At 50.1% G+C, this 23,531-nt stretch overlaps 1 protein-coding gene across 3 annotated transcripts in view; it reads left to right on the forward strand.

Annotated features, from left to right (window-relative positions):
- aopep (aminopeptidase O (putative)) overlaps window positions 1-23,531 on the forward strand; it is an 89,537-nt gene that overhangs the window by 40,652 nt on the left and 25,354 nt on the right. For 2 of the 3 annotated variants that reach the window (XM_061260423.1, XM_061260422.1), the window contains one exon: window positions 722-805. In XM_061260423.1, the coding sequence (XP_061116407.1) occupies window positions 722-805 (84 nt within the window). Of the gene's footprint in view, window positions 1-721; window positions 820-23,531 lie in introns of all 3 variants that reach the window. The other variant, XR_009710011.1, reaches the window with a different exon arrangement.

Raw genomic sequence — 23,531 nt, forward strand, 5'->3', positions numbered from 1 at the left:
TATTTGACTGTACTGAGTGCGTCAGGCACCGAGAGCGGGGTGCACAACCCACTGTACGGCCACCACTGCTCCGGCTGAGCAGAGAGAGAGAGGGAGGAGAGAGAGAGAGAGCGGGGAGGGAGAGAGAGAGGGAGAGAGGGGGAGAGAGAGAGGGAGAGAGGGGGGGGAGAGAGAGAGAGAGAAAGGGAGCGGGGAGGGAGAGAGAGGGAGAGAGAGAGGGGGGGAGAGAGAGAGAGAGAGCGAGGGAGAGAGAGAAAGGGAGCGGGGAGAGAGAGAGAGAGAGAAAGGGAGCGGGGAGAGAGAGGGAGAGAGAGAAAGGGAACAGGGAGAGAGAGCGAGAGAAGTTTTATCCGTTTATCTTTTCCCTTTAAATGTTACTGAGGAGAAAAAGTTTGACCCTGCCACTCTCTGAAGGGACTAATTGAGTTACCTAAGAGGCGGGAGTGTTCTCTTGAGACACCCGCATGGTGTGTGTGTGTGCGCGTGCGCTGCTGTGTGTGTGTGTGTGTGTGTGTGTGTGCGCGCACCTTTCCACTCAAGCAATGGAAAATGTGCCTAAAGTCTGTTTACAGTCACTTATGCTGTATTGGGTGCTCTGTATTGTTCAGTCGCTCATTGTAAATGGCATTCTCTCTCTCTCTCCCTCCCTCACTCTTCCCCCTTTCCTCCCTCCCCTCGCCCCTCACTCCTCTCCTTCCTCACCCCTCTCTCTCGGTCTCAGGTGGCCAAATGGATTGATTTTGGGGGTTGTGGTGGAAGGGGCGCTAAGCGCAGGAGAGTGGGGCCCAAGGTGAACTCCAGAGAGGTAGGTGCCCCCCTGTGAGTGAGCTTTAAATAGACTCCAACCGCACCCACTTCTTCTCCTCCGTCCTCACTCCCTTTCCTCTCCTCTTTCCTCCTCCTCTCCAGTCTCTTCCACTCCTCTCCCATCTCTCTTTCTTTCTCTCTCTCTCTCCGTCTGCTTGCTTTTCTCTTGCAGTTGTTGTCCTTCTCTTCGCAGTGTGGATGAACAGTAGGCCTGTAGGTCTTCTTACGGAGTTGTCAGAGTCGTCCGTGGGGCTTTTCTCCTTTGTCCAGGGGTGGGCTGCTGTGGGCTGGGGTGGGGTGGGTTGTGGTGGGGGGTGCAGCGGGAAAGTGAGCCCCTCGTTCCAGCTGTTACTCTGGGTCCGTCGCTGTCGGAGACTAATCTGGAGTTTAAGCCCTGTCTTATCCCAGGCTCACGCTGCCGGGACGTTTCTGTAACACTGCGGCGAGGCGGCGGCAATGTTGTGGGGACGTTGTGTGAATGTTGTGGGGACGTTGTGTGGATGTTGAGGGGACATTGTGGGGACGTTGAGGGGACGTTGTGGGGATGTTGACAGGATGTTGAGGGGAGGTTGTGGGGATGTTGACAGGATGTTGAGGGGCATTGTGGGAATATTGAGGGGACGTTGTGGGGACGTTGTGGGGAGTTGTGCTCTGATTGTGTAGTGAAGTTCAGCAGGTAAACCCTGGAGATAGAGTACATGGCTGTGCCTGACACCACAGAACAGGAGCACGTAACACAAAGAACTGGAGATAAATTGTGTGTTTGTATGTGTGTTTCGGGCTGTATGTGTCAGTTTATATGTTGTGTGTGTATGTGTCTGTGTGTGTATGTGTGTGCGTGGAGCGGGGTCAGTCATAAACAGAACGGTCAGTGCTGCCTGGTGCCTCTGTACTAGGGAGGCTCAGTAATGTCCCATGAGTGTATGTGATCCAGAGGGCCTTCAGTCAGAAAGAGAGTGGTCAGTGGATGTGCTAGTTTCGTTTGGCTATGTAAGCTGCTTATTGTTCCTCTGTAAATGTATGTAATTCTATTACGTTGTGCTGTATGAAAACTGTTTTAGATATAATCCATTGTCAGACTAATCAAATAGGCCCTAGTCCTTATCTTTGTGGTATTCCTAGCACTTGAAATTGTTCTTCCCTCGAGGGTCTTTCAGCGCACTTGCCCCTGGTTCTGATTTGCACTTTGTTGTAAGTGCCAATAATGTGATGTCATGTAATGTGTCTAATCAGTAGTCAGAAAAGCTATCAGAGTTGTTATATCTGGTCAGTAAATGAGTCAGTATATCTGGTCAGTAGAGCAGTCCATTTTTATGCATGTTTGCTAATTATATCTGGTGACTGGAACAGTCTGTATATCCGGTGAGTAGAATGTGGTCCGTATATGTGGTCAGTAGATCGGTTTGTATATCTAGGGAATTGAACAGTATAATACGGTTTTGTGTAAGAAGTGAGTATATCCGGTCAGTAGTTTGGTCGATGTTCATATGTGTTTAGTGAGCGTAAGCGTCAGTGTTTACGCCGGTTAAACCGCCGAAGTCTGTTTCACTTGGCGGAGGTTCGCGGTCGTGGCCGGACGTATCAGTCCACACAAACGCGCGCCGAACAGCAGCGATGTCGCTTCGCCTGGCAACTGGCCCTTTTCTCCGTCTTTCAAAAGGAACTGCCACGCTGTCCGTTTGTTCCCCACGACAACACACAAAATGAAGTCGGGAGACATTGTTCTCCGGTGCAGGAGAAAGAATAAAACATTATTTCTGCGAGAGAGAGACCTGAGGAAGAATGACCAACATTGAGGGAGTACACGGCAGTAGAGAGGGAGAGAGGGAGAGGGGAGAGAGGGGAGAAAGAGAGGGGGAGAGCGAGATTGTTTGAAGTGCGCTATAAAAGCAATCCTGAAAGGAAACACGAGGTGACCCCCCCACCACCCTCACCCCGCCCCACCCCCTGGTTGCCGTGGTGAGCTGTGGGAGCCCCTTGGCGTTCCAGGTGGATTTTATATTGCCTCTCCCTGAACTTCAAAAACACACACGCACACACACACATCCTCTCCCTGCACCCACCGCCCTCAATCAAACCTGCTCATAAATCAGTCCCCGCACACTAACACTCACACACACACACACACACACACTCACAGGCACACACACACACACTAACACTCACACACACTCACTCTCACACATACACACACTCACACACACACTAACACTCACACACACGCACACACACACACACTCACACGCACACACACACACACTCACTCACACACACACACATGCACACACACACACACACACACAAACAAACACACACACACACACACTAACACTCACACGCACACACACTCACACACACACAAACAAACACACACGCACTCCCACGTGCACACTCACGCTCACACGCACACACACACACACACACACACACACGCACACAAACGAGACCACAGGTTGGTGGACTGTCTGGAGTTCAAAGTTAATTACATCACAGATAATTGCAGCTGGAGTGAAGGGGGGTACAGGATTTTGGGGTGTGGGGGTGTGGGGGGGGGTGAAGTGGGGTATTAGTAACGCTCTGGCAGTAATGAGCCTCATTTCTGTCTCGTTTGGGTCCAAAGGCACTCTAATGAGACTGTGCCCGTGCGTGCAGACGGGCGAGGGTGGGGGTACACCTCTAAATACACCCCACGGTCCCCCAAAACCTGCCTCTGCCCCTCTGACAAAGCACTAGAGTTTTCACTGGCTGAATGAAAGCCAAGTCAAACTATTTACAGTTTCACAAGGCTTTATGAAGAAAATAAAACTAGAGTGTGTGTGCGTGTGTGTGTGTGGGGCAACATGATCATGCACCTATTCTTCATGTCCTGGAAATCAGTGCAGAAATACCCAATCCTGGATAAGCGCCACTCCACAAGGACATTCTGCAATTACAAAGAAAAATATAATAGATATTAAACATGAATGATGTGTTTATTGTGGGCAAACGGCAAAAAAGTGTAACAACCGAGGTTATCGTTAGGGTTGAGGTTAAGATGTAACAATAATATTTATTCAGCATACAGACACTAAAACATTTCGTACATACTGGTTGCAGTGCCTCAGTTTTAGACTTCAACTTCAACCGCTAGGGGCGGATGTTGAGATTTCAGAACACAGAGGCTGATTTCAGTGGTCAGAACATTTGGTCACCTGTCGTCGAATTAGTGTGAGATGGGGGGGGGGGGGGGGGTTTACGAGTTTCCACACAGCGTCAAGTGTCCGGATGCATACACACACCCCCTCCACCACACACACACTCAGCAACATACGCGGACATGCAGACATACACACGCACACACATTCTCTAACACACACACTTGGGGCCATAAATTCAGTTCAACTTGGAGGAAGCTCAGACGCTTGGACAAGCTTCACGTGGACTTCTGCGTGCAGATTTAATACCGGCTCTACAAAGGATTGAGTTGAACTCAAATACAAATTTCGCTTGAAATAAACTGTAGGAGCACACATGCTCGCTGTTAGCTGCGCTGCAGTCCATTATCACTGCTCTTTTTTTATTTTTCCCCGACAGGCTCACATTTTCAAACGTAGGCCCGTTCCGATTTACGGGCTACCAAATGAAATGGTTTCTCGCTCGGTGTTTGGCGTGTTTTTCTGGAAGAGCGGTGCGGAATGCGCGGAGCGGGGTGAGGATTATGCGCTTAAGTGACTGATGACCGAGAGTTTGGGCGAGGGGGGTGAAACAGTGTGTGCCTGCGCTCACAGCAGACGGCTCTCATCATCGCAGGAATGCGATTGGCCGGGTGTGCTGTGACCTGTACGCACCGCTAGACCCGTCCTCCGCTGCGTTTCCATCCCTCACTTCTGTTTAACGGGGTAGAAAGTTTCGGGAGGTGGAAGGGGTGTTTTTCTATTCTTTCGTTTGTGGTTACGTGTCACCTGAGTGCCTTCGCTTTGAACGGTTTTACTTTCATTTCGTGGAAAGATGAGAAAGTACCTGAATCTCCCCTGCAATATAGGATGATTTCACTTTTGTTTGTATATACTGTGCACCTTGTAAATATATGTATGTACACCCAGTGAACACTTCATTAGGAATTTATAAGATTTATTTTTTAGACATAAGTTTTCTGCTGCTGTAGCCTATCCACTTAATGCATTGTGTGTTCAGAGATGCTCTTCTGCAAACCGCTGTTGTAATGTGTGGTTATTTGTGTTTCTGTCACCTTCCTGTCAGCTTTGACCAGTCTGGCCATTCTCCTCTGACGTCTCTCATTAACAAGGCGTTTCTGTGTACAGAACTGCTGCTCACTGGAAGGTTTTTGTTGTTTGCACCATTCTCTGCAAACTGTAGAGACTGTTGTGTGTGGAAATCCCAGGAGAACAGCAGTTTCTGAGATACTCAAACCAGCCTTTTTGGCAACAACAATCATTCCATGGTCAAAGTCACTTACATTTTCCCCCCATGATTTTTATGCATGGATACAGTAAGTGTACAAGTTCTCCAAATAAAGTGCTCAGTGAGGGTATGTGTGTGTGTGTGGGGGGGGGGGGTGGTATGTACTGTATGTTTGTGTATCTACATATGTAATCAGTTAACAATTGTAACCACCGTAAGGTTCTGCATTTGTGAACTTCCTTACTATATTTGACCAGAGCAGTTTTATTGATGTACCAAAAAAGTTCATCTGAATTTGAGAGAGATGGAGGAAATGGACAGAGAGAGAGAGAGAGGGACAGAGAGAGAGAGACAGAGAAAGAGGGAGAGAGATGTTCTCTCTGTGTTCTGTGAGAAAAAAGGTGGTCTGTTCTTGATTTTGGCAGGCCCCTCTGTACGGAGACTCGTGAAATGTGCGGTTCGCAGGAGGGAGGCGGATTGTGAAGCTGGATTCAGCTCTTATTAAGACAGCAGCAGTCTGGACGCACAAGACGAAAAAACACCCAAAACCATAAAAGAAAAACAACAAAAAAAAGGAGACGGAATCAGTGTTTACCAAAGCCGTTTCACATGATCTGTGGTTGCCAGGGGCGACGGCGGACACGGTGTTATTATGGTAATCTCTCTGATCGCTTCCCCAGGTTGGCCAGCGGGGGTGCCTCCCTCTTCCCCGCTCGTTTGTAGTCATTAAGTCCTGGAGCAGAGCGTTGTGCCAACGTTCAGGGAACATTACTCAAACGCTTTAATGACCTCGGCTGTGAACCCTCCATGGGAACCAGAACCAAACGAGAGCACAGCTGGCAGGACACAGGTGTGTGCGTGTGTGTGTGTGTGTGCGTGTGCGTGTGCGTGTGCGTGCGTGCGTGCGTGCGTGCGTGCGTGTGTGTGTGTGTGCAGGCTCTCTGGTCATATGACTCTTGTCTGAGTGTGTGTGTTTGTGTGTGTGTGCAGGTTTTCTGGTCACATGACTCTTGTCTGAGTGTGTGTGTTTGTGTGTGTGCGGGCAGGTTCTCTGGTCACATGACTCTTGTCTGTGTGTGTGTGTATATGCAGGTTCTCTGGTCACATGACTCTTGTGTCTCAGTGTGTGTGTATGTGAAAGCTTGTGGGGTCACAACTTTTCCGCATATGTTTTGGCTTTGTAGTCACATGACATGCCTGATCACATGACCCAAGTCTGAGCGCGTGCGCCGGACTCTCCGGTCACATGACGAGCAGTAACGTGACACGCTTCTCCACGCGTGCGCCGCGCTCTCTGGGTGACACAACGCTCGGGCCGGGCCCTGCAGTCACGTGACGCGTGTGCAGACCGGCGTGGATAATGGGACAGGCGTGCCTAATGGAAAGAGGAGCTCTGAGCGAGAGCAGAGAGCTGGGAGGTCATGTGTTTCCCATTACGCTCGCCACGGGGAAGCGGATCACATTCCTCCACTCCCATCACACGCCGAAAACCCGCTCTGCTCCAGCCCCGCTACACTCCCGCTCCAGCCTCGCTCCAGCCCCGCTACACTCCCGCTCCAGCCCCGCTCCAGCCCCGCTCCAGCCCCGCTCCTCTCCCGCTTCAGCCCCGCTCCTCTCCCGCTCCAGCCCCGCTCCTCTCCCGCTCCAGCCTCGCTCCAGCCCCGCTCCTCTCCCGCTTCAGCCCCGCTCCTCTCCCGCTCCTCTCCCGCTCCAGCCCCGCTCCTCTCCCGCTCCAGCCTCGCTCCAGCCCCGCTCCTCTCCCGCTTCAGCCCCGCTCCTCTCCCGCTCCTCTCCCGCTCCAGCCCCGCTCCTCTCCCGCTCCAGCCTCGCTCCAGCCCCGCTCCTCTCCCGCTCCTCTCCCGCTCCAGCCCCGCTCCTCTCCCGCTCCAGCCTCGCTCCAGCCGCGCTCCAGCCCCAATCCAGCCTCGCTCCAGCCTGCGTAGCCCCTGTACCCGGCCTGGGGGCTGGCTGGTCCTCCTCAGTGACACACGGGTTCCAGGCCTCGCTTGTTTTTGGGGCAGACTTTTATGGTCGAGAGTTTGTGGAATGTCACTCAGCCCTTCACAAGACTGAGTACACAATAAAATGTCCAGTTTTAAATCAACAGTATTTATGAGTCCATATTTACTCTCGGTAACCAAACTGGTAACCAAATATTGCACTGTGTAGATTGGTGTCCAGCAAAAACTCAATCTAGTGTTTTTTTTCCCAAAGAGCACCTGACAAATAACTGTTTTGCAAACTGAATGAATCCATTTGCATTCATTGCTCGGCTATTCTTTAGAAAATAATGTGCCAGTCCTCATTAGAGAGATGGACAACAGACTATGTAGCTTTCTGCCGAGAAAGGTCGCTAATTAGCAGCAATGCAATGAAAGAAGTGAGTAGAAGTCATGACTGCTGGCAGACAATATAGCTTTCTTGACAAAACGAATTGAATTAGCAAGCACGCAGTAAGTAGTCTACCACTTAGCTGCCTACGGTTAAGTCACGAAAACCCACGGAACTATCGGAGGAAAAAGAGCAGCATGTGTTTGGCATGTGACCCATGGTCCAATCAGAAGTGAGATCATCCTCACAGTGCTAGCCGTGGTTTTGCACAGTTTTTTGTCTCCCTCGGTTAATGGGACGGCATATTTTTGGGACTTCCTTCAGGGTCCTGGAGTTTGGTGACGGACTGAGGGCCAAGATTAGCTCACCACCAGACCCCCCCCCCCCCTCCCCCCCCCTTGTGGTCCGACGCATCGCACCTGCGTGTCAGACCCCCCCCCCCCTGCATGTTACACGCCCCCCCTGCCCTCGCCACAGCCGCCTGCTCCAGGGAGAAGGGTCGTAAACCCCCCTCCCTGTTCTTCCCCCCGGAGAACGCGCTGTTCCCCCGCAGTTTTACAGCAGTGGGGTGGGGGCGGGTGGCGGGGGGCTGGGGCTGGATCGGGTGTGTCAGGCAGGGGGGGGGGGTGAGGGGGTGTTTCCAGTCCGGTTTTTTGGACGGGGGGGAAGGAGGCCCCTCCGAGCTGCTCGTTTCACTGTCAGGCAGTTAAACATCCTCGGCGCTTGATTTAGTGCTTCGTGTAATGCTGAAAACACTATGAGCGCTTTGTCTGTCGCACCCACACATTCACAGTCATACACACGCTCACACACGCATTCACAGTCATACACACACTCTCACATACATACACACACACACACAGATGTATTTACGTTTTTAGAAATCATTATAATCCGTGGATGTTATTGGTAGTTACGTGAATGTTGTAAAAGTTTTAACATGTAATAGTTGTGTAATAAGTGAGTAATAGATGTTTATAAAGGCTTCAGGCGTACATTAGACTCCCTCAGTCTGCCAGGGCTGTCTGATGGCTTTAATGTGGGGGAAAGTATATCAACATGGCCCCTCCAAGAGCACTCTCTCCAGAGAGACTGTAAATTACAGACCACCTACCCCCCTCCCACCCCGACAAACCACTGGCGCCACCTCATAGGGGCGGCACAAGTCCCCTCCCTTTACCGTACCCCAAATATGGACACAGAAAGAATGAGAAATGGGGGTTGTACTCTCCACAAGATATATATGCATTTCTCTGGAAAGCTGCCCCATTTTCTGCTGTGGCGACAGCGTCATGGTGTGAAGGCTCATGAAAAATTGTGGCTATTGATGACGCATGGCTTGTCAGCTCTGGGTTTTATGAATGATGCCTGGCTGTAGTCAATGGATAAAGTTATGGGTGTCCAGGAGAGTGTGGATGTCAGCTCTGGGTCTGATGAATGATGTCTTATGATGAATGATGGCTTATACCGTGTAAGGAGGGGGGAGATGACATCATTGCAGTTGTGTGGTCAACTCGTATTTCTCTGAGGGTAGACTGTAGAGGCCACGGACGAGGTGCTGATTTGTGCCCGATTCAGGAAGTTCAATAAAAGAGCTCTACAAATTCTGTCTCGTCTGTCCGTCTGTCCGTCTGTCCGTCTGTCCGTCTGTCTGTCTGTCGGCCGTCTGTCTGTCTGTCTGTCTGGCTACATCTAAAGCCCTCTGTGCACTGGGCTCTGCAGCTCATTGGTCAGCTTGGTTTTCTGGGCGGGCGCTGCTGACACCCTGTTTCTTGTCCTGGCGGGACGTTGATTTGCAGGTGAAGCTGGCCTTTGAGAGATATAAAACTCCACTAAAGCTCACAGCTCAGATATGTGGGGAATGAACAGGCTTTCTCCAGTCATATAATGGCCTCTTCTTTCTCTTCATCGCATTATTATAAATGAAGTTTACTTTACGTAAACTACACAGTCAGCTGTGCAGCAATCATATTATTAGTCATAGTAGTAGTAGTAGCAATAGTAGCAGTAATAGTAACCATGGTAATATCAGCAGTAGCAATAGTAGCACCAGTAGTAATAACAGAAATAGCAGTTGTAGCAGTAGCACCAGTAGTAATAACAGAAATAGCAGTTGTAGTAGTAGCAGTAGGCTCAGTAATAAAATAGTAGCCGCAGGCTCAGTAAGAACGATAGTAATAGTAGCAGCAGGCTCAGTAAGAACAATAGTCGTAGTAGCAGCAGGCTCAGTAAGAACGATAGTCGTAGTAGCAGCAGGCTCAGTAAGAACGATAGTCGTAGTCGCAGTTGCAGCACCAGTAGTAGTAGTAATAACAGAAAGAACAGAAGTAGTTTGTTTTTGTTTCCCTAGCTCACAGTCAGGCTCTCTCAGTCTGTTTGTCGAACTGATTGACACATTACATATCAGTGGCACAGCATCCTGTCTTCCTGACACGTGAATGAGCTTTGCCTTATTTAAAATACGGCTTTCCGAATGGCTGCCTGCTGTAGAGGGAAGGGGGGGGGGGGGGGGGACTTGTTATTTTAAAGTCCCTTTCTCGCCTGTGAGGAACGCTCAGAGCAGCACTTTCAGCAATGAGGTCCCTTTGAGTCGGAGGGGCGGGGGCGCCAGGGGCGGGGGGGCCAGGGGCGGGGGGGCCAGGGGCAGGCGCCGTCGTTGAATCACAGCGAGGTATGACACACGCCCGACGGTCTTCCATCCCGCTAACGGACGGCAGAGTGGCCGATTGCGCGCCTCTGGAGCCTCAGAGCCTTCGAGCGAGAAGGAGAGGGCCTGGTGGAGCTGGGTGCTTCGCCTCCTCACAGCGCTGTGAGGCACATCACCCAGACCGTACACGGCGAGCCGAGGATTATGGGAACTACAGCTGGGTTCGCTCACCCCCCTCCCCCAGCGGAGCCCTGGTTGCCTGTGTGGGCTTGGGGGGGTATATGTACGGCTGCTGTGGGCAGACGGGTTGCCAGACGTGCGGTCCCTGATGGACAACCAGGCCTCCCCCCCCGCCTCTACAAAATGGCGTCCGGGGATCCATTACATTACGGCCATTTAGCTGACACACTTATCCAGGGCGACTTGCACAGATTCAGCATTCTTTTACTATCTACTGTATGGAAGCTGTGGTTAAGTACCTTACACTACAAGAGCCGTGTTCTACCTGAGGAGTGAATCCCCAATCGTCAGGTTACAAGGCCAGCTCCTTAAACATTACACTCCTCTACCACTCAGGGGAGGAATACAGCCGGCACTTACCCAAACTGCCTTTCATCTGATTTTATCACGGGGCGGTTTTACAACGCCTGTTCTCTCTTTTGCCCTCTTTCTCTCTTTCTCTCTTCTCTCCCTTTCATACGTCTCCCCTCTTTCTCGTTCCTTCCCCTGCCTTTTCACGCTCTGTCCTCCGTCTTTCTCTCTTCTGTCCTTGCCTGTGATTGGATAACCAGGTGCCCCAGCAGGGTCACGTTACATTGATGGGCGGGAGTGGCTGTGCAGTCGGCTCCTCTCATTCGCCGAGCCCTCGCAGCAGTGTGAAGTTCATCTCTGACAGGGATTAGGTCACATACTCGGGTGCGGCGTGCGAGGAGGGGCGTCTCTCTACGGCTTGCCATTTCGACTTCAGCTTACCAGTTGTGTGAGTGGGTGTGGCCCCAAGATCCCGTTCATCCAAGTGAAAGTGGCCTCAGGTCATCAGTTGTCCGGGTGGGTGTGACCAAAGGTTACAAGTTGTCCAATCTTGCCAGTTGTTAGAGTGGGTGAGGCCTCAGCTTGCTTGGCCTAGTGGTAGTTGGTCTTTGTGAAATGATGAAGCTACAGTTGGCACAGTGGGTGGTGCAGTGGTCTGAAAAATAAATAGGCTGCTTAATTAGAACAAAATAACCATATTTTCTCAGCTAATGAGCATTATTGAATGAGGGAGCCATGTGTGCTCTCTCATTCAATGTGAGGTGTTTTTACAGATGGTGCGTGTCTTATTAAACACCACGCACCACGGCGTAGCCTCCCGATCCCAGCTGTCCTGCAGAATGGTTTTTAGTGAGGGAAGAGATATTACTGCGATGAGCCTTTTCTGTGGTGTCATTCAGCGGTCCCAGATGGTGCCAAATGATCCGATCACCAGACCCTATCAAGGTCAGGCTCTGTGCTCAAGTTAAAACAGAAAGAAATAAGTTTGAGTTTGGATCAATGCCACAGAGACTCAGCTGAGTGTGGATCTTCCAGGAGGAAGAACTTTGACCCTTAATGGGAGAACATCCCCCAGCTTGGGTCTGAAGATTCTGTGGGGTCCCACAGGCCACGCTAGAACCACACAGAACTGTACAGAACCACACAAGAGCTCACAGAATGGTACAGAACCACACAAGAGCTCACAGAATGGTACAGAACCACACAAGAGCTCACAGAACTGTACAGAACCACACAAGAGCTCACAGAATGGTACAGAACCACACAAGACCTCACAGAACTGTACAGAACCATACAGGGCCTTATTGAACCTTGTCAACGTGTATGTGCATGATTTTTGTATATGACACTGTGTGGGCTTCTATGAGTTGGATTAGCTGCTCTGGTCTCATTCTCCCTGATTAGTGTCCAGGGGACATGCTGATTGGCCGGGAGGTTATCGCCGTGCGGCAGCTGGGTTTGGGGAGGCGGAGCAGGAGTCAGGGTGGAGGAGCGGAGGCGGGGGAGCGGAGGTGGGGGTGGGGAGATTGTTTTATAGCCGCTGGGTTTGTGGGAGCCCCTCTGCGCCCCTCTCTGTGGGGCTGTGTTTAGGGACTGGAATCTCAGAATAAGAAAACACACACTTCCTCCCGCGGGCCCCTGGGAGACATAAATCACCCAGCCGCCCAGTCAGAGAGAGCGGGGCCACGGGGCAGTGCAGGGGGAGCAGATTAGTGCTGGGACAGCAGGTTAGCAGGTACAGAACAGGTTAGTGCTGGGACAGCAGGTTAGCAGGTAGAGAGCAGGTTAGTGCTGGGACAGCAGGTTAGCAGGTAGAGAACAGGTTAGTGCTGGGACAGCAGGTTAGCAGGTAGAGAGCAGGTTAGCAGGTAGAGAACAGGTTAGTGCTGGGACAGCAGGTTAGCTGGTAGAGAGCAGGTTAGCAGGTAGAGAGCAGGTTAGCAGGTAGAGAGCAGGTTAGTGCTGGGATAGCAGGTTAGCGGGTAGAGAGCAGGTTAGTGCTGGGACAGCAGGTTAGCAGGTAGAGAGCAGGTTAGCGGGTAGAGAGCAGGTTAGCAGGTAGAGAGCAGGTTAGTGCTGGGACAGCAGGTTAGCAGGTAGAGAGCAGGTTAGCGGGTAGAGAGCAAGTTAGCGGGTAGAGAACAGGTTAGTGCTGGGACAGCAGGTTAGCAGGTAGAGAGCAGGTTAGCAGGTAGAGAACAGGTTAGTGCTGGGACAGCAGGTTAGCTGGTAGAGAGCAGGTTAGCAGGTAGAGAACAGGTTAGTGCTGGGACAGCAGGTTAGCTGGTAGAGAGCAGGTTAGCAGGTAGAGAGCAGGTTAGCGGGTAGAGAGCAAGTTAGCGGGTAGAGAACAGGTTAGTGCTGGGACAGCAGGTTAGCAGGTAGAGAGCAGGTTAGTGCTGGGACAGCAGGTTAGCAGGTAGAGTGCAGGTTAGTGCTGGGACAGCAGGTTAGCGGGTAGAGAGCAGGTTAGCGGGTAGAGTGCAGGTTAGCGGGTAGAGTGCAGGTTAGCGGATAGAGTGCAGGTTAGCGGGTAGAGTGCAGGTTAGCGGGTAGAGTGAAGGTTAGTGCTGGGACAGCAGGTTAGCAGGTAGAGAGCAGGTTAGCGGGTAGAGTGCAGGTTAGCGGGTAAAGAGCAGGTTAGCAGGTGGGGAGCAGATTAGTGATCAGTGTACAGGGCAGGAATGAGGTCAGTCTGATTCTGATTGCCACCTGGGTGCAGTACTGCTCACTGGCACCCCCTGTTGTTAACGCTTGTTGAAGAAACTTACACCGTAAACTTGACCTAATCTGGACAGACTGGCCATGTTCAGTCCTCCCAGTTAAAGTGTTTACAGTTGCCGTGTGTATTGTAGCCCTGCATATCTCTTTATTGCCTGGCAAACTCTTGGTAAAGAGAAGCATTCTGCTGCACCTATATGTTGCTATGAAGGTCTGTGCCCACAGGGAACGGTAGCTACAGTATAACTGTAGACTATGAAGGCTCATTTATATTCCGTTTGCGCGCAAAAAATTGATACGTCCATTTCAAACATTGTAACTGTCACTGTAACGTTGCGTCCTTTACGTTGGCATGGATGTTAAGCAATACATCCACTAGAGGGCAGCGTAAAAAGCTTCCAACTGACAACAACAAACACGGCGACGGTGGAGGAGGTCGTAATAATGTACCTCTTAAGAAAGACGCAGAAGAGTAGGCAGTGCTGTACACTGCCATTGTGAGGCCATTAAATACATCGCGGCATGTGGACGAAGATTTATTCTCACTAATATTAGTGAAGTTCCGCAATTTGTAATTCCTGTGGTCGTGTCACTTGAAACATTGGCTACGCTGCCCCCCGCCATTTCTGCTGGTACTGCTCCGTTCGTCAGTATCCGTAAGCTTTCAGAAAACGTTCACAAAAACGGTGTAATGTATCCATATATGTATGGAACGTTGAGCGTAAATGAGCCTTAATGCGTGTGCTAGCGTTAGCGTCTGTCTGCGGAGATGCAGCGTAAAAGTTGCACGTCTGGGACGCAGCGGTTGCATCCGGTTACATCATGATGTAACGCGTGTAAGCGCCACGGTTACTGTATTTCTTAAAGGGGCGGTGTATACATGGCGGTTTGTCAGGGGACATATTTTAAAGCCAAGGCCAAGTGTGCAGGGCCGGGGCAAGCAGCAGGGGTGAGGGGTGTGGAGAGAGAGAGAGAGAGTCTCCCTCCCCAAACTGCCTGTTCTACCCCCACTGGGGACCCCGCTCTGGTGATGGGTTCCAGGTGTGCTGCAGGTCTGGATGTACAAAGTGCTCTCTTTCTCTCTGTCTCTCTCTTTCTCTCTGTCTCTCTCTAGCTCTCGCTGTCTCTCTCTCTCCCCATCTTTCTCTCTGTCTCTCTCTCCCCATCTATTTCTCTATCTCTCTCTCCCTCTCTCTCTCTCTATTTCTTTCTGTCGCTCTCTCTCTCTCCATCTGTCTCTCTCTCCATCTATCTCCCTCTCTGTCTCTCTCCCTCTCGCTGTCAATTCAATTCAATTTGCTTTATTGGCGTGACAAAAACATTTTGTATTGCCAAAGCACATAGAGCAACACATCCAATATCCAACACTGAACAATACCCAAGCCTACAAACAAATGAACAGTAACTTCAACACTCTCTCACACGCTCTCCCTCTCTCTCGCCCAGCTGTGCTTTACCTCAGATCTCTCCAGCAGCTGGAGAATTACCCAAAGCTCAAGGGGGGAGAGAGGGAGAGGAGAGCGAGAGAGGGAGAGAGAGAGGGAGAGGACAGAGAGCGAGAGAAAGGGCGAGTGTGTGACAGGAAGAGAGCTTGAGGGAAGGAGAGAGAGGGGGAGAGAGAGAGAGAGGGAGAGGAGAGAGAGAGAAAGTGAGTGTGACAGGAAGAGAGTGATGGAAGGAGAGAGAGGGGGAGAGAGAGGGAGAGGGTTGCTTTTTGCTGGCTCTTTTGTGGAAGTGATACAGCCATATGGCGGTACGGTACATGACAGGATCTGGAGCCCTGCGGCGTCTGAGCGCTTTGTCTCACGGGGAGGCTTGAACCCGCAGCCCTGCAGTGTGTCAGGGAGAACACGCAAGGCCAGAGCTCATGGAGGTGTCTGCTTTTCGCTCATTAGTGTGTGTGTGGCTGCGTTTGCCTTGCACACCTGCTGGATCGTTGGTCTGATGAATGATTCACAGATCCTAACTAAACTGGTGCAGCTAAGCTAGCTCTCTATTTATTATCATTAATAAGTACCTGATTTCTGTACACCCTGAAACCAGTGATGTGAATTTTTTCCTGAAAATACTTATTTTCAGTCACTAAGTGTCTCCAGGGGCCACTGGTATTTGGCTTTAACGCTGAACATTCTCTCCTGCTATCAGCTTTCAAATATTGGCACATTTCTCGAGTTGCCAGTGACACACCCAAATCCTTCTGCATCAGGGACTTTTAGGGACAAAAAAAAATCTGCATTTCCTGTTTAATCAGGAAAAATCTCATCCCTTTCCAGACAAAAGGATACTGCAAAAATCAAAACTTTTCAACATGGAATTTGGTCTTATATTTAGTCGTATGTAGTTAGACTTACATCTTGTTTCCATTACTGAATTTTGAACAGTCAAAACTAAATGAGATGTGACAGTGGTAAGAAAAACAATAAACTTAAAACAAGGTAATACTTTCTACTTCAGAGGAAAAAAATATTTTAAGTGTCATGACGAGGCTAAAACTTGTCAAGACAGACTTTGTTTTTGCACCCGAGCCAGCACCCTGTCCCCGCAAATGGGGTGGCTGGCAGGATTTATCGTTTGTGATTATATAAATATGATTCTGTTGCACAATTTTACCGTGTCTTCGTGTGTGTGTGTGTGTGTGTGTATGTGGCGTCCACTGAAGCTCATATCTCCATTTACAGCTTGAATGTCTGTGTGTGCCTGCAAATAGGTCACATGATGTCAGTCGCCGTGGAGACAGGTGTGGGTTAAATAAGCGGTGGGACCGAGGCCGCGGGCTGTGTTTATAATGAGTCTCTTCACAAAGCAGTCTGGCTCACGCGCCCGTGTCTGCTGAGGCAGGTATTCACTGTGCGAGTCTGGGGAGACAATCCCACAATGCATTTCAGAGGTATTAAACGGCAGCCATAGATTCTCTCTGATTTACTTTGTGCTTGGCGTGACGTGATTAGGGGTAATTTACGTCTGCGCTGTCCTCTCCCGGCCCGTGAAAGGGAAATGATGTCATGGCGCTATTAAGCCCGGTCTCAATGCCGTTTACCCCCCCCCCCCCCCGGATCCTTTTGTGCTCCCAGACCACTCGTCAAATCACCTGCCGTAATCTGTCCTGCTTCACAGACCGCCGCTGTTGTTCTTGGAGCGTGATTGGCTGATGAGGATCCTGTCTGGTCTGGCTGATTGGCTCGTCTTGCTCTGCTGGGTGTGAGCTGCAGGCAGTGACTTTTCCACTTTAGAGGAAACGTGAAAGTGTTGGCTGTACGATACGTATGTTATATATGTGTATCGGTGTTCCAGCCATCCATCCCTTATCTAACCTGCTTATTCCTGGTCAGGGTCATGGGGGTGCTGGAGTCTATCCCAGCATGCATTGGGCAAGAAGCAGGACTGCGCCCTTGCCAGGTCGCCAACTAGTACAGGGCCTACACACCATTCACTCACACACTCATACCTACACGCCATTCACTCACACACTCATACCTACACGCCATTCACTCACACTCATACCTACACACCATTCACTCACACACTCATACCTACACACCATTCACTCACACACTCATACCTACACGCCATTCACTCACACACTCATACCTACATGCCATTCACTCACACACTCACACCTAGGGGCGATTTAGACTCTCAAATTAACCTAGCTTGCATGTCTTTGGGAAGAAAGTGGAGAACCTGCAGGAAACCCCTGCAGACACGGGGAGAACATGCAGACTCCACACAGAAAGTTCTGGGCCTTCTCGCTGTGAGGCAGCAGTACTACCCCTCATGAAGACTGTAATGATACGATCAGTATTATTACAGTATTACTAATAGTACACATGCCTTTATTCAGGGTTACAGTAAAGTACAGTAAAACATTGTATCGAGTTTTAGAAAGGCCCATAGATCAGGTTAAATACATTGCTCAAGGGTGTCTCCAAAACAGCAATGTCTCCAATGAGGATTTGGACCTGTGACCTTTCAGAAGGGAGTCCAGCTCCTCGAACCTTGGTCTGGTCCCCCCTGTCTTTTCCCCTACAAGGGAAACAACGAGGTCAGGGCGAAGGGGTGGGGTGGAACAATTTTTCCAAAAAGAGGCAGTCCAGCGCAATCAGACTTCCGTACATGGTGTGCTGGTGTGATCGAACGCGATTGAGAGTGCGCGGCTAGCCCTGCTAGCGTCTGTTAGCCCTTCCTACCCCCAGGCTTCCTTTTATAGAGAGGCCAGGGTAGAGGTCACCGCTGCGATTTGCTGAGGTCAGGGCGCTCCGTTTGACTTATTTACGGCAGTCTGACTCATAGCACGTCTTTCGGTCGCGCGTGTGTGTGCGGGGTGGGGAGAGGCGGTGTACTTTTTCTGGAAGTTTCTGCTCCGTCTGCTCTCACGATCGAGGTGGATAAACAGAAGAGTCTGTTCTGAAGGAGCGGGGCTGTGTTGAGCTCTGCTGTTATTGGAATGCCTTTGTCTTTGTTCAGGTTGTCTCTGGGGGCAGCGGCTCGTCTGATTGGCCCACCTGCCCGGTGGCGGGCAGGAATGTGCCCCATACAGGCCTGCTGTTTGTGTGGCTGAGGAAGGACTCACTGTTAATCAATTCAGCATGTCAGCTACTCAGAGAACGGGATCCATTACCTGTGTGTGTGTGTGTGCGTGTTTGCTCTGTGTGTGTGTGTACATGTGTGTTTGCTCTGTGTGCGTGTGTGTGTGTTTGCTCTGTGTGTGTGTGGTTGCTCTGTGTGCGTGCGTGTGCGTTTGTGTGTGTCTGTGCCTGTGTGTGTGTTTGCTCTGTGTGTGTGTGTGTCTGTGTGTTTGCTCTGTGTGTGTGTGTGTGTTTGCTCTGTCTGCGTGTGTGCGCGCTGGTTTTCACTGGTGTGTGTGTGTGACCCTGTCCTCATCCCATCCTGCATACCTGCCCAGCTCAGACACTGTAATCCGTACCTGAGACTGACACTGTTTGTGTTCCTCCTGTCCTCCGTCAGCCCAAAACATCTCCTCTCACGCCCCAAAACCTGTTACGCCACACCCCCACACCCAGCCAAAAGCCCCAGGAGGGGGGGGGGGAGAACTCCACCCCCCTGTTTGTGGCCTTATTTTGGAATGTGACTGTGTTTAAACTACTATACTTGTGTGGCCCTTCACCTGCTGAAGGACATTCCGCTTTGCATTCTGGGAAGGGGCCGTGTCTGTCTCTCAGTCTCTCTCTCGGCCTCCTTCACCTGCTGCTTGGCTCGCCGGGATCTGATTGGCTGACCTGGATTTCACCTGGTGTGCAGTAAAAGTGTAAATGCTGTCTGACTTGTATACCCATCGTCATAGTCAACAGTAGAACAGTACATCAGGAAATTAGCTTTGCCTGAAGCTGAACTATTTCACGTATCCGTTTTGTGTTAGTTTTATCCAGCCTGATGGCTAGCAGAAAGACGCCTGACATCAGCTACAAGCGCAGCACCTTTCCTGCTGTATGGTAAGGTAGCAGAGAGTTAGAGACGGGAATAAGGGAACAAGAGGTGAAGAACGGGAGTAGGCAGGTCATCCCAGCGATAAAACGCCACCCACCCTTTCCTGATCCCTCTCTTTGTCTAGGCTGACCCATCGCTGTTTCTCTTTCATTTTTTAAATATTTCCCACACAAGTGCAGCCTTTGTCTCCCCCCTCCCTCCTCCCCCAGCATTGATCCGCAGTCCCTGCACCTCACACCTGAAGCAACACACACGTCTAAGGTCACACTGAGCCCACAGAGACTGACAGAAACTAATGAAACTTCCTGTGTGATGTAGTCTGAAGATAAGGTGAGCCTGTGTCTCTCTGTGTGTTTGTGTGTGTGAGTGTGTGTGCATGTATGCGTGAGTGTGTGTGTGTGTTTGCCGGTGTGTGTGTGTGTGTATGTGTGTGTGTGTGCGTGTATGCGTGAGTGTGTGTGTGAGTGTGTGCATGTATGCGTGAGTATGTGTGTGAGCCTGTGAGTGTCAGTATCTGTGTGTGTGTGAGAGTGTGTTCATGTATGCGTGAGTGTGTGCGTTTGTGTATGCGTGTGTGTGTATGAGTATGTGTGAGTGTGTGGAGTGTGTGTGTGTGTGTGTGCGCCGGTGTGTGAGAGTGTGTAAGTGTGTGTGTGTGTGCTGGTGTGTGAGAGTGTGTAAGTGTGTGTGTGCTGGTGTGTGAGAGTGTGTAAGTGTGTGTGTGTGTGTGTGTGCTGGTGTGTGAGAGTGTGTATGTGTGTGTGTGTGTGTGTGCTGGTGTGTGAGAGTGTGTAAGTGTGTGTGTGTGTGCTGGTGTGTGAGAGTGTGTAAGTGTGTGTGTGTGTGTGCCGGTGTGTGAGAGTGTGTAAGTGTGTGTGTGTGTGCTGGTGTGTGAGAGTGTGTAAGTGTGTGTGTGCTGGTGTGTGAGAGTGTGTAAGTGTGTGTGTGTGTGTGTGTGCTGGTGTGTGAGAGTGTGTATGTGTGTGTGTGTGTGTGTGCTGGTGTGTGAGAGTGTGTAAGTGTGTGTGTGTGTGCTGGTGTGTGAGAGTGTGTAAGTGTGTGTGTGTGTGTGTGCTGGTGTGTGAGAGTGTGTAAGTCTGTGTACTGAACTCCAGTTCACACCCTGTGCTCTGCTGTGCATATAGAGTTACTAAACCAGTCACGCTCCTCAGGAGCCAGTGACTGACGGGTGAAGAATGGCAGAAAATGGGAATCAGAACTGGAATCCTGCAGTCCAACTGGAACTTGGATCCCGATCCATAATGTGGAATGCCACCACAATTCCAGAACCCTGCCTACAGTACTGCTCAGGCAGAATTTGGGATGGGGCGGTTTGCCCGTAGACCCAACCTACCAACCTGACCCTCAGCTCTATGCCTTTAACACTGGACTTTCTCTCTCACAAACACTCCCGTGTGTCTTCTGAAACAGTCAGGGCCAGGACATTACAGCACTGAGGCTGCAGCCGTGTTTCGACTGTAACACAGCACCAGGACCCTCTGTTAACAACCGGGAGTTAAACGATCCTGGAGTTAGATGACCTTCAAGTTAAAGAGCGGGGATGACAGAGGGAAGGCATGAGCTAAGGAGGGGGGGGTTGATTGAATCGGTGGTCTCACACACATGTCGAACGATCTTCTACGGTGGGCCCCCTCTGTGTGTTTGCTCAGCTGCCCTGCATTAGGCAAGGTGGCCCCCCAATTACAGCACCCCGCCCGGCCCCAGAGCCCCGGGCCCCGCTAAGCTACCGTAGCATCAGAAGGACTTCAGGTCCCCGGAGGGAGGTGGGAAGGGCCGGTGGCCAGGCCTGGGTCAAGTACTTCTGTGAAATACCCCAACACTGGTGTCTGAAAACGTGTCACTGCTGTCTAAACGGCTCATGCATTTCAAATTATTATTTTGCCCAGGTGTGCAAGGTGGTGGGAGTAGGTCTATTGGAATGTTTCAAAACTCAGTGTTTCAAAGCAGTGTTCTAGAACTTTTCCCCTTCAAACTTCTATGTCATTGTTCTTGACTTCCACTGTTTTCTTCAAAATTCTAAGTCAATGTTCTAGAGCTCCAATGCTTTCAATTACCAGTAGTGATAGTTACATCAGCATTAGAATGTTCAGTTAGGAACGCTCTAATCACATATTTGTGATCCTACACCTTAAAGGGTTAATCAGTTTTAACTAAAGGAAGGTTCACAGAACAGAGTCAGTAGCTGTTTGCTCCCCCTTTTATGTAGAAATATGCTAATTTTGACTCTTCAGTCTGAGTCCAAATGCTTTGATCAATTGTGAATAATTATCCATCAGTGTCAAAACTCATCTTTGAGTTTGGCTTGGGATTTCCTTTTTTCTCCCCTGAGATTTACTCTTGTTTCAGAAAATGAAGTTATAAATATGAATCTCAGCAAGAGATAATATTAATGAGTATTTCCAGTGATTTCAGTGCTGCGCTATGAAAAGGTTGTTTATCCTAAAAAAAAGGGTCTGGCCATCACGACTTTCAGAATTTCAGAGAGAAGCAATCTCTGAAAAATCAGTCCATCGCTAAAAACCTTTGAGCCTCCTTCAATGTTAATGTTAAAGTATATTAAGAGTATAAATAAGAGTATAAAAACTGAAAATATCCCTGGTCAATGTATCTTTGGCCAGACTCTTGCTCTCATTTTTTCCCCCCTTGTAATGTGTTTACATGCAGTATATTTATAAACAGAGGTTGCTAACCGCGCATAGCTAACTAATCCAGGAGCGTGAGGAAAGAGCAGCATGGCCTTTGCGGGGGACTTATTGGCGTTAGCATAGCGTGTCGTTAGCTAGCTCTGGCTTCTCCAAGCTCAAGGGCATGGCCTCCTTCTGTTCGGCGTCGAGAGACCGGGCCGTGTGTGTGTGTGTGTGTGTGTGTGTGTGTGTGTGAGTGAAACCAGCTCGCTCGCCTGATTAAAACGGCGGCTGTGTTGCGGAGGTGACATCATGCGTCTGACGGGCGTTTGATGCGTTTTCAGACTGGGACGGGATAGCGCTCAGCCGCGTCTCTGTGGCAGGCAGGTAGCGGCTTCCTTCAGCTCCCTGGTCTCACCGAGCCCCAGCTAGCCTACGCTCTGTTTTGACGGGGTTGTAATAATCGGAATGCGCCCTGGTTTTTCCTCGCGCCGGTTTTTGGCAGCGACCTCGCTGTGTTTTGGCTCGAGCCAGACGGGCAGACAGGGAGTCTGGAAGGAGAGGAATCCATTTCACAAAGTGACACTGTATTGATCTTGGGGGTCTGGGGACAACTGCTTGAATATTCACAAGAATCGATCTCACTCAAGTTGTAAAAAAGTGTCTGGCCCAGGCTGAGGTGGAGGTGCGGACACACTCGCTCTCTTTCTCTCTCTCTCTCTCTTTCTCTCTCTCTCTCTCTTTCTCTCTCTCTCTCTCTTTCACACACATACATACACACACACACACTTACTCACACACACGCTCTCATGCGTACACACACACTCTCTCTCTCTCACACACACACACACACACACTCTCACACACACATACACACCTTCTCTCACACACACACACACACACTCTCTCTCTCTCACACACACTCTCACACACACATACACACATGCTCTCACACACACACACACACACACACACACTCTCTCTCTCTCACACACACACACACACACACACACACTCACATACACTGTAAACACACACACCCATATGACCCTAAACAGGGTCCCTGAACTCCCCTCTCTTCACCCCCTCAATCCCTCTCTTATTTCTGAGAGGTCTCTGGTTTCACACTCAGAGCCCAGCAGAGCAGGTGACAGTAACACAGCGGAGAGGAAAAGAATGAAGAAGCGAAAAACAAGCAAACAAACAAAAGAGCGAGTTCAAACACGTCAGCACAAGTCTGCATCTCCAGCTACTATATCGTACTATAAAGCAGAATGATGCACATTTCTGCGGTTTAGTAATATCTGGGAGCAAAAGGCAAGTAATGCCAAGTATTATATTTCAGGAACAAGGGTAGACCATGCAGGGAGGTAAAAGGTAAAAACATTGGAGCTACTTGTACCTTGTACACCACCCTCCCCAAACAAAAAGATCAGAAACGTCCCAGGAACAGTTTCTCAGCCTGAACTCTTTGCATTTGTCAAACTCGTGTTTAGCTCTTTGATGAGTGTGTTATTTTGGAATGTTTTTATTTTATTTTTTAAAACTATTTTAAGTCAGTGTTCTAGAACTTCAGTTTTCGAATACCAGTAGTGATTGTGACATCAGAATTATAATGTTCCGTTTATAACATTCTAATCGCGTATTTGTGATCTCACGCCTTAAAGGGTTAATATTCCGCTTGCCTCTGCCGTGTACCAATTAAAGTTCCAGGCCCAGTCGATCAGTCTTTCTCTGTCCTTTATTCTTCCAGTAAAGCCGGCGTTTCTCCCTGACGGAGGGCCCTCTCCGTCTTAATGGCGGCATCGCCAGGGTTTATAGAGAGTCTGAATGAGAAACCGAGCATCTTGAGGAGAGGCAAATTTTTTTAAATCCTCCGCTCGTTTACACGAGCGTGGATTAACGGCCTCGCTGAGAGGTGACGTGGTGGCGCTGGGGTGTGATTTGGGCTGTCACGGGCATGGACCGTTTGTTTTTATTGGGGTTCTGTTTTCCATATGAAT

The sequence above is a fragment of the Conger conger genome, chromosome 11 (assembly GCF_963514075.1).
Source record: "Conger conger chromosome 11, fConCon1.1, whole genome shotgun sequence".
NCBI classification, from domain to species: domain Eukaryota; kingdom Metazoa; phylum Chordata; class Actinopteri; order Anguilliformes; family Congridae; genus Conger; species Conger conger.